This window comes from Nanorana parkeri, unplaced genomic scaffold (genome assembly GCF_000935625.1).
Source record: "Nanorana parkeri isolate BGI_ZX_2015 unplaced genomic scaffold, ASM93562v1 scaffold1592, whole genome shotgun sequence".
In the NCBI taxonomy this organism is placed as follows: Eukaryota; Metazoa; Chordata; class Amphibia; order Anura; family Dicroglossidae; genus Nanorana; species Nanorana parkeri.
The window spans coordinates 118888-129371 of NW_017307860.1; the positions used below are offsets into that span (position 1 = coordinate 118888).

The following is a 10484-nucleotide window of genomic DNA, read 5'->3' on the forward strand; positions in this document are numbered from 1 at the left end:
CCCTTCAGTCTTCTATCTGACCTCCGTCCTCCCCTTCAGTCTTCTATCTGACCTCCGTCCTCCCCTTCAGTCTTCTATCTGACCTCTGTCCTTCCCTTCAGTCTTCTATCTGACCTCCGTCCTCCCCTTCAGTCTTCTATCTGACCTCCGTCCTCCCCTTCAGTCTTCTATCTGACCTCCGTCCTCCCCTTCAGTCTTCTATCTGACCTCTGTCCTCCCCTTCAGTCTTCTATCTGACCTCCGTCCTCCCCTTCAGTCTTCTATCTGACCTCCGTCCTCCCCTCCAGTCTTATATCTGACCTCCGTCCTTCCCTTCAGTCTTCTATCTGACCTCTGTGTATTTAGATGTTTGCCTGGAGCTCAGCTTTAAGGTGTTCCAGCTGTTTGTACAAATACTTTTCCCTTCACTCCCCTGCCGCTCTGTTCGGCCACTAGATGTTCAGTTCCCGATTTAGTGACCATGTGACTCCCTTCCCTTTCCCACATATGATAGAAGTGGTGCTTGGTGATTGGCAGCTCAGGAACCCATTGCTCTCTCCTGGGGGTGTAAGCTCCAGCTCTTGGCAGGTTCTCTTTAAATAACCATAGAAAGTATTTGTACACTTTCTGGAGATCTGAGAAGCCTGCTTTCATTTATACTCCTTGCAGCGTGTTGGAAGAATGTGATTTATTTGTATTTTATTGTAAGTTTTGTTTGTTTTTCCCCATATATTATTTTAGAGAAAGAAGGCTGCTGCTGCCAGGAGCTCAGGAAGAGGGTGAGTGATCCACAGGGCTGCATCTGAAATGTCTGCCATAGTTATCACATTATACAGCGATCACTAGAAGGGTCCCCAGCAGGGGGAAGGAGGTCCTGATCCCTCTATATAGATCTTTATTATCACTAGAGGGACCCCCATCAGGAGGAAGGAGGTCCTGATCCCTCTATATAGATCTTTATTATCACTAGGGGGGTCCCCAGCAGGAGGAAGGAGGTCCTGATTGAACAAATACAGAGAGGCAACAATACTGTTAGATGGGCCACTTGGTCTTTTTCTGCCATCGCTCTGTCTCTAAGATTTCGGGGACGGGTTGTGTGATTGGGGACTGTAATGTCTACAAGACGTAAAAGCATTTTTCACACCGACGCCGTCAATTAAACTTGTAGAACAAGCGGAGGTGTGATGTTTGTTTTAACGTGCAGCACAAACCCGGATCTGTCTAGACTGCCGTTATCATCATCTGGTTCATCCTCCCACTCTCATGCAGGACGCTCTGCTCTGACTTGTCCCCGAAATTTCTGCTGGTTCTGCAGCTTGTGCGCTGTGCACACATCGGAGCGTGACGGCTGTTCTGTCACAACAGGAAGCTGCCATGTGAAGTCTTGTTGAAATTAAACTTGAATTGAAAATGAAGTGATGTCAAAGAGTAAAACAGTAGAAAGGCGTCACGGCACACTCACAAACCAGCATGTAAAACAACTTGTCTCACCACTAAGGACAATGACAGAGGTTTGGTTACACGTCTTCTGCAGAGGATGTGAAAGCCGCACTGCCGCGCCAAGGCACCTCTTATAGTGCGGTCCTAACTCTAAACTATGAGAGCCTCCATCTTGGAGCACATGGGGGCAGAAGATATCAAATTGGGTGCAGGCTTGTCAGGAGGACGCCCCACCTCCTTAACCCCTTCATGACTGAGGCCTTTTTTTCATTTTTTGTACCCATGTTATATTCCACATTTTAGGCCTGAAAATGACTTAAAACCCCCCAAACATTATATATTTTCTGAATGCCAAGACCCTATAGAATAAAATGGTGGTAGTTGCAAATTTTTATGTTGCGCAATATTAGCGCAACTCCTTATTAAACCCCAATATTTAGTGAAAAATTTAATTAAATGCCCCAAAACACAACAAAATACACGCACATCCAAATGGCAGCTGAGAAACCCCCCATGCGTCGCTGCACCAAATCGGTTAAGCAAAACAAATGACAAACGCACTCAACAATTTGTCACCAGTTATACAGTAAGGTGCACACGAAAATGCTGGTTTTACATGCTGGTTTGTGAGCGTGCCATGATACCTTTCTACTGTTTTTTACTTTTTAAAGCCCATTTCGTGTGCACCTTACTGTATAACTGGTGACAAATTGTTGAGTGCGTTTGTCATTTGTTTTGCGTGATGTCAAAGAGGACTTCAAGGAAAAAATCCTTCTCTCTGGACCTCCAATTATATGGCCAAATTAGTACTTCAAATGTCCTCGGCGTCGGTTGTAAATATCTTTTTATCTCAGACAACAAGCGCAGTATTGGCGCGCGCCCATCTAATGAGAGGCTGTAAGAGAAAATGTCTTAAAGCTCATCAGCAGGCAAATTCCCATCCCCCGGTAATTGATCACTGGTGTGACAAAAAATGAAAAGGCCATCTCGTTCATTGAGGGACGCAGCTCTAAATAATTCTGAGCGTTTGGGTTATGCTGCTGCCACTAGGAGAAATGGACACTAGGCAAACCTATTACAAAAGCCTTTCACTTTAAGGTCATCCAACCTCCAACCTGCCAGTTTCGCTCGGTGTCCTCAGGAAAATGGACGTCTCCTTCTTTTCCCGTTTTATTATTTTAGTTTATTTTGTTTCTTCGTTGAAGATTCTACGTGGAGCAGGTACCGGATAAGTGAAGTATCTCTAGTTGTCATAAAGCAGGTCGTTCCTGGTCTCGGTAGTTATGCTTCATCCTGCGGTGATCCGATGTTCTTATCTTCATCTTTAGGGCCCGTTCACACGACATCCGTTTTGTGTGCTGACCGGCTCCGTACGCTGCTGCACTTAAAATGCATCCCAATGTCTCCCTATGAGCTCCAATTATGCAAATGTGATCAACACCCGGTTGTGACTAACAGATTATGTGGATTGGAGCGACATTCACCATATTTATTCCCAGATCATTTTTGTACAAGTCATTCTGAATTGAGAAAGCCGGTCGGATGACCAGTGAAACGTCTGCAAGAAAAATACAGCGAGTCCAGTTGCCTTGACTTAATTTTTACAGATATACCATGTGACCTGGATGAATGAGAACCTTCACAGACAATAGATGAACAGCTCCTGTCCCTTGTGGCTTGGTACACAGAGCGTGTTCTCTCTGACAGGAAGTTTGGGGAAGCTGTGCTTAGGGATCTGGCATGGGCGATTTTTGCCAAACGATTTGGGTTTTTAGTAGGGATGCACCGATACCACTTTTTTAAGTACGAGTACCGATACTTTTGGTCAAGTACCAATTACCGATACTTTTTCTTAAAGGGACAGGTCACATTTTTTTCTAAAGCAATACAAACTAATGCTTTAAGGTCACTTTCTTAATATTATGATTCATGAGATGACGAGGGAGCACGACGCCGGCTTCCCGGCCAATCACAATGCCGGGCGCTGCGTCATTACACGGCGCCCGGCTTCTGGATTGGCCAGCTTCCTGACCAATCGGGAAGCCGGGCAGCGCGTCATTGCACGCTACCCAGCTTCCTGATTGGCCGGGAAGTCGGCTCCATGCTCTCTCATCACAAGTGACGAGGGAGCATGGAGCCGTTTCCTGGCCAATCGGGAAACCGGGCAGCGTGTAATGATGCGCTGCCCGACTTCCTGATACAGGAAGTACTCGTGCTAGGTATCGGAGCATTTGGGCGAGTACGAGTACTCACCCAAATACTCGGTATCGGTGCATCCCTAGTTTTTAGCAATGGAAATTCTTGCGGTCGTCTCTATGGTTTTCGGAGCGAAGTTTTTTATTGTTGTCTGTGTCTTCTGCTTGATGGTAACATTTCTGATCACTTCATGTCCCTGTAACACTTGTTATTGGAACAGGAAGTGAGGGAACATCCTCTGGCAGGAGGTGAAAGACATATTGTAGCCCCTTTTATAGTGTTAGATTTAGCTTGTAGTGTTGTAAACAATAGAGTTTTACTGTCATCGTCTTCTGTGCTACAATTGATTGTTGGTCGGCTTCTGTGCTTATTTTTGTTTTTGTTTTTTTGGGACAGGTTGAGAAACTGGAGCTGCTGCTTGAAAAGATGGTGCGCTAGAGCTCGAGGGGGTGAAGTCTCATCCACAAAATCTTTGTTTCCCGGAGCAACCTCTTATTTTTCTATCGCAGATTAAACCGCTCGTGTTCCTTAGGGTTAGTACAGCCGAGTGATACACAAATAAGATACATTTTTGGTAATAGTTCTTGAATGTGTTTTTTAAGATTTATCTCCTGAGTTTAGTGCCACAAAATTAACAAGAATGGTCATGTGACCGGAGCTGCCGATGTATCGTTGCTTTCATCGTTCATGAATAAGTCTTCATGATAAAATATACCTCCGGTTGGAGAGGTGCTGATCTGTAATGTTTATTAAATGTAGCCGTTTCCTTTGCTCTTCATTAAAATGTTCCCAGTATCTCCTGTTCTTTGGTTTTCTTTGTTTCTAGTCATTAACTTTGATTTGTCGAGTAGCTACAACCCAGCAGCCCTTCGGTGTACACAAAGCGGACTTATATCCTTTGTAGCCATTGAAGAATACATTCCATGGAAAGGTCAGCTGAGTGGAGGGGGTCCAAAGGTCAGCTGAGTGGAGGGGGTCCAAAGGTCAGCTGAGTGGAGGGGGTCCGAAGGTCAGCTGAGTGGAGGGGGTCCCGAGTTCAGCTTCAAGGTCAGCTGGGTGGAGGGGGGTCAGGAGTTAAGCTGTAAGGTCAGCTGGGTGGAGGGGGTCCCGAGTTCAGCTTCAAGGTCAGCTGGGTGGAGGGGGTCCGAAGGTCAGCTGGGTGGAGGGGGTCCGGAGTTCAGCTTCAAGGTCAGCTGGGTGGAGGGGGTCCTGAGTACATCTGTAAGGTCAGCTGGGTGGAGGGGGTCCCGAGTTCAGCTGGTTGGAGGGGGGTCAGGAGTTCAGCTTCAAGGTCAGCTGGGTGGAGGGGGTCCCGAGTTCAGCTGTAAGGTCAGCTGGGTGGAGGGGGTCCAGAGTTCAGCTGTAAGGTCAGCTGGGTGGAGGGGGTCCAGAGTTCAGCTGTAAGGTCAGCTGGGTGGAGGGAGTCTGGAGTTCATCTGTAAGGTCAGCTGGGTGGAGGGAGTCTGGAGTTAAGCTGTAAGGTCAGCTGGGTGGAGGGGGTCCCGAGTTCAGCTTCAAGGTCATCTGGGTGGAGGGGGTCCGAAGGTCAGCTGGGTGGAGGGGGTCCGGAGTTCAGCTTCAAGGTCAGCTGGGTGGAGGGGGTCCTGAGTACATCTGTAAGGTCAGCTGGGTGGAGGGGGTCCCGAGTTCAGCTGGTTGGAGGGGGGTCAGGAGTTCAGCTTCAAGGTCAGCTGGGTGGAGGGGGTCCCGAGTTCAGCTGTAAGGTCAGCTGGGTGGAGGGGGTCCAGAGTTCAGCTGTAAGGTCAGCTGGGTGGAGGGGGTCCAGAGTTCAGCTGTAAGGTCAGCTGGGTGGAGGGAGTCTGGAGTTCATCTGTAAGGTCAGCTGGGTGGAGGGAGTCTGGAGTTAAGCTGTAAGGTCAGCTGGGTGGAGGGGGTCCCGAGTTCAGCTTCAAGGTCATCTGGGTGGAGGGGGTCCGAAGGTCAGCTGGGTGGAGGGGGTCCGGAGTTCAGCTTCAAGGTCAGCTGGGTGGAGGGGGTCCTGAGTACATCTGTAAGGTCAGCTGGGTGGAGGGGGTCCCGAGTTCAGCTGGTTGGAGGGGGGTCAGGAGTTCAGCTTCAAGGTCAGCTGGGTGGAGGGGGTCCCGAGTTCAGCTGTAAGGTCAGCTGGGTGGAGGGGGTCCAGAGTTCAGCTGTAAGGTCAGCTGGGTGGAGGGGGTCCAGAGTTCAGCTGTAAGGTCAGCTGGGTGGAGGGAGTCTGGAGTTCATCTGTAAGGTCAGCTGGGTGGAGGGAGTCTGGAGTTAAGCTGTAAGGTCAGCTGGGTGGAGGGGGTCCCGAGTTCAGCTTCAAGGTCATCTGGGTGGAGGGGGTCCGAAGGTCAGCTGGGTGGAGGGGGTCCGGAGTTCAGCTTCAAGGTCAGCTGGGTGGAGGGGGTCCTGAGTACATCTGTAAGGTCAGCTGGGTGGAGGGGGTCCCGAGTTCAGCTGGTTGGAGGGGGGTCAGGAGTTCAGCTTCAAGGTCAGCTGGGTGGAGGGGGTCCCGAGTTCAGCTGTAAGGTCAGCTGGGTGGAGGGGGTCCAGAGTTCAGCTGTAAGGTCAGCTGGGTGGAGGGGGTCCAGAGTTCAGCTGTAAGGTCAGCTGGGTGGAGGGAGTCTGGAGTTCATCTGTAAGGTCAGCTGGGTGGAGGGAGTCTGGAGTTCATCTGTAAGGTCAGCTGGGTGGAGGGGGTCCCGAGTTCAGCTGGTTGGAGGGGGGTCAGGAGTTCAGCTTCAAGGTCAGCTGGGTGGAGGGGGTCCGGAGTTCAGCTTCAAGGTCAGCTGGGTGGAGGGGGTCCCGAGTTCAGCTTCAAGGTCAGCTGGGTGGAGGGAGTCCAGAGTCCAGCTTCAAGGTCAGCTGCGTGGTCCGCAGTTCAGCTTCAAGGTCAGCTGGGTGGAGGGGGTTCAGCTTCAAGGTCAGCTGGGTGGAGGGGTAACATTTAGTGGAGGGGGTCCGGAGTCCAGCTGTCGCCTGAATATATGAAGAAGATTCCTTATAAGATTCTGACTCTGGCATTCGAGTTCTCCTATCAGTCAGTCTTGTCCTATGTGACGCGTCTACAAGCTATATTATCGCCCCTGTGTTCCCCCTTCATATGTTTATATATGTCACACACATAAACAGGAGCGCAGTATAAATAAGTGAGCTGCCTCCGAGGTGGTCCAGGTGTTTCACATTATACATTTCATGCGGATACAATGGAAACTCATTTATCACCATAAACTCGGCACCGTCCATTTCTCCCGGTTGTGATCTTGTAATATACGTGTCCTGTCACAGCTTCTTTCTAACCTAGATCTGTATTTGTGCTCATGTTAAAGAACAACTCCAGCTGAACAGAAGATGACAATGAACAGCCAATTAAAAGGACACACCAGCTTCTGTTCCAATCCATTATTCCAGAGATTTCCCCCCGCAATACCTCTTTTCTGCCACTAGAGGGCTGGCACCGTTCAACCCGCTTCTGATGTCACTGCACACTCCTCATAATGCGCATTAGAAGCTGCAGCAGGTCAGATAGAGCCCGCCTCCTTTCCTGGCTGGAGGCTGTCCAGCATCACCTAGCGCTTTCCTCCCCAGCCTGACTGCCCTGGCCCCGCCTCTTTCATTCATTGGATTTCAGTTCTTTCAATCATGGAGGCTCAGCATCACATGGGGGTGTGTTACCATGCAAATGAAGCCTGCCTAGGAACGCCCACTCTTTCAGATTGACACGCCCATCAAGGCAATTTGATATTTGCATAACTCCTCCCATGAACCAGCCCACTGCTTGCATCATGTCTGAGGGCTCTTGAGAGGAGTACCGAGGCAGGGCACTGTGATATTTTCAGGCAGCTATGTACAGCACCCTGATGGCCCCTCCCACTGGCCATGAACTGCTTGCATTGCACAGAGACCCAGTGATGACTTTACTGGCTCTAAAATAAGGTAAGTAATGCAAATGGAAAGGTTTTATTTTAAAATGTCATTATCATGCTGGGGGAGGGGAGGACCCAAGGAGGGCAAAATGTAAACCAGATTGAACTCCGAGCAGTTTATTTCCGCAGAGCGCGGTGCAGGCATGTTACGTGTCGCTGAGTATTATTACTGTGACATTCCACCTATTGGGCGTGCACAGCTGGTTGGCTCTGTAGGAGTGTTTGTACTTATCAGTGTAATTAATCGCGTGATTTATCCTTCTGCCGTTTCCTCCGTCACGCCACAGTGAGCGACATTAAAGCGTCTGAGAAAATCCCGGCGGGTATGGCGGATTATCGGAGGCGCTCGAGGAAGCGGCTCCAAGCTCACGGAAATAATTGCTGTTTTTAGATCAACAAACAATACGCAGAAAATGGGCCAAAAAGGTATCTCAAAGGTTTAACTTCCTGCAGAACCAGCCGGTCCCCTGAGAACTGGCCCCTGACTTCGTGTTTTAAGGGGGGCTCCTTTCCCTTGCGGGGTCCTATGGAGCTGCCCTTGTGTGTGTTAGTAAGTTGTGTGTGTGTGTCTCTACAAATACACAGCAAGGCAAGACACTCCCCTGCTCCCTTCTCTTCCCTCCTTCCCTTCTTTATGCTAGTAGATGGATGGCTGTTGTCCCGTGTGATCGTGTACTGGACAGGAAGTTCAGGGAAGACGAGCTTAATGCTTCTTTAAAATAACACATAAAATTGATACAGAAACCGTTTTGTAATGTTATAGAAATAACTTTTCCATTTCAGTCTGTGACTGCTGGAATGTGATGTAGAAACCTGGAGACATTCTGCACTCCGTGTAAGGAACGCCCCTCCCCCCAATCTAATTTCCGGCTCCTGTGATTGGCTCTCAGACGTTTGCACTGAGATACAGGTAACATGTGAATCATCCTTTATAACAGAGATTTCATTTTTGGTGAGATTCTCCCTAAGGGACCTTTTACCCCATTTCACTAAAAATCACATAATTGAGCAGCTCTGAATACTGATATCAAATCATCTCACATTTATTAGTCAAATTAAAACTGTTTTTCTATCCCCTGGTTGGGTGAGGCACTGGTGATGAAGCCCTGGCCTGGTTGAGTGAGGCACTGGGGATGTAGGCCAGGCCTGGTTGAGTGAGGCACTGGGGATGAAGCCCTGGCCTGGTTGAGTGAGGCACTGGGGATGTAGGCCAGGCCTGGTTGGGTGAGGCACTGGGGATGTAGGCCAGGCCTGGTTGAGTGAAACACTGGTGATGTAGGCCAGGCCTGGTTGAGTGAGGCACTGGTGATGTAGCCCAGGTCTGGTTGAGAGTGCCATGGTGATGTAACCCTTGCCTAGTTGAGTGAGACACTAGTGATGTAACCCTGGCCTGGTATAGTGAGGTGCTGGTGATGCAGGTCTGGCCTGGTAGAATGAGGTGCTGGTGATGAAGGACTGGGATGAGTGGGCCACTGGTGATGAAGCCCTGACCTCACAGATGCATCATGGCAAGGCAACATCACCCGTGTCTTCCTGAGAAGGCTCATCTTTAAACTGCAAAATCTTGTGAGATCTCTCCCTCAGATGATGTGCACTGTCACATGTTCCAGGAGGTGGAGCCATAGTTCCAGGAAGTAAAGGAAGGAGGAGTCATCTGCCCTTAGTGAGAAGAATGGGGAGGAAAACAAAAATAAGGAATGCAAAGAGTGGAAGGCCAGCAGTGATCTGTCTGGATTTCCAATACTAAACATTTCTAAAGCTGCCGTTGATGTCTTTTTTTTTTAAGATGCCGGTGAAGTTCTTCTATAAGTAGAGTACCGAAACTTCACCAGGTGGTTGTAATGAGCACAGACCCTCCCATACAGGGATCAGACCCCTCCCTTTCATGAATGAGGTCCCTCCCATTCAGGGATCAGACCCCTCCAATTCAGGAATAAGACCCTCCCATTCAGTAATTAAACCCTCCCATACAGGGATCAGACCCCTCCCTTTCAGGAATGAGGTCCCTCCCATTCAGGAATGAGGTCCCTCCCATACAGGAATGAGGTCCCTCCCATTCAAGAATTAAACCCTCCCATACAGGGATCAGACCTCTCCCATACAGGGATCAGACCTCTCCCATACAGGGATCAGACCCCTCCCATTCAGGGATCAGACCCCTCCCATTCAGGAATCAGACCCCTCCCATTCAGGAATCAGACCCCTCCCATTCAGGAATCAGACCCCTCCCATTCAGGAATCTGCAACAAAGTTTTCTATCCTTACAATGCACATTGATCGCTCAGAGGGGGTTGTTGTTGTTTTTTCTCCTCAACAAAAGTTACAATTTATCTGCTAAGCGTTTACATTTTGCTCCTAGGGCAATGGCTCTGATGACAATGGGACCAAAGCTCCCCACACATCCGCCCAGTTCCACCTCAGGCCTGTATCTGGCGTGTTCAGAATCATAGGGGCGCCTGGGAAGTATTTGGGCCCTCGGGTCACAATGTTTCTCTGGGTTGTCCACGGAGGAATTTGGAATATTTGAGAACCTCGGAAGGTGAGTATGAGCTCGGCTTTTCCCCACCGCATCCTCCCGTCATCCCTTCCCTCTGCTTTATGGCTGTGGCCGCAGGAGAGTCTCTTTGCTGCAAATTGAGGGTTAGCCTGCGTTGGATTAACGCATGAGCCTTCAGATCCTACAGGGAACACATCGGGCCCATTTATAAAGGTGGAGATCCAAATTTACAGGTTCGTTTTTGGTGGTTTACACAAATCTGAAAAGAATCCGGTGAAATCTGTTGAGTGACCGTTTTTTTACCGACAATTTTGCCAAAAATTGATGCCGTCTAAGTCAGCCGAAGACATTATTTACAGGAGGCCGAAGCTGGGAGAGGAGTTCCACACTTCCCTCGCCCCTTTGGTAGCTACCTGTGTCTGTACTTCCTACAGCCCCTGCAAAGGTCCTTTACATTAAGG

General features: G+C 49.3%; 1 protein-coding gene across 1 annotated transcript in view; it reads left to right on the forward strand.

Moving 5' to 3' along the window:
• TDRD1 (tudor domain containing 1) overlaps positions 1–4053 on the forward strand; it is a 54628-nt gene extending 50575 nt beyond the window's left edge. Inside the window, exons 22-23 of the mRNA XM_018570757.1 lie at positions 721–758; positions 4012–4053. Of these exons, the coding sequence (XP_018426259.1) occupies positions 721–758; positions 4012–4053 (80 nt within the window). The remainder of the gene's footprint in view (positions 1–720; positions 759–4011) is intronic.
• Positions 4054–10484: the final 6431 nt, after the last annotated feature.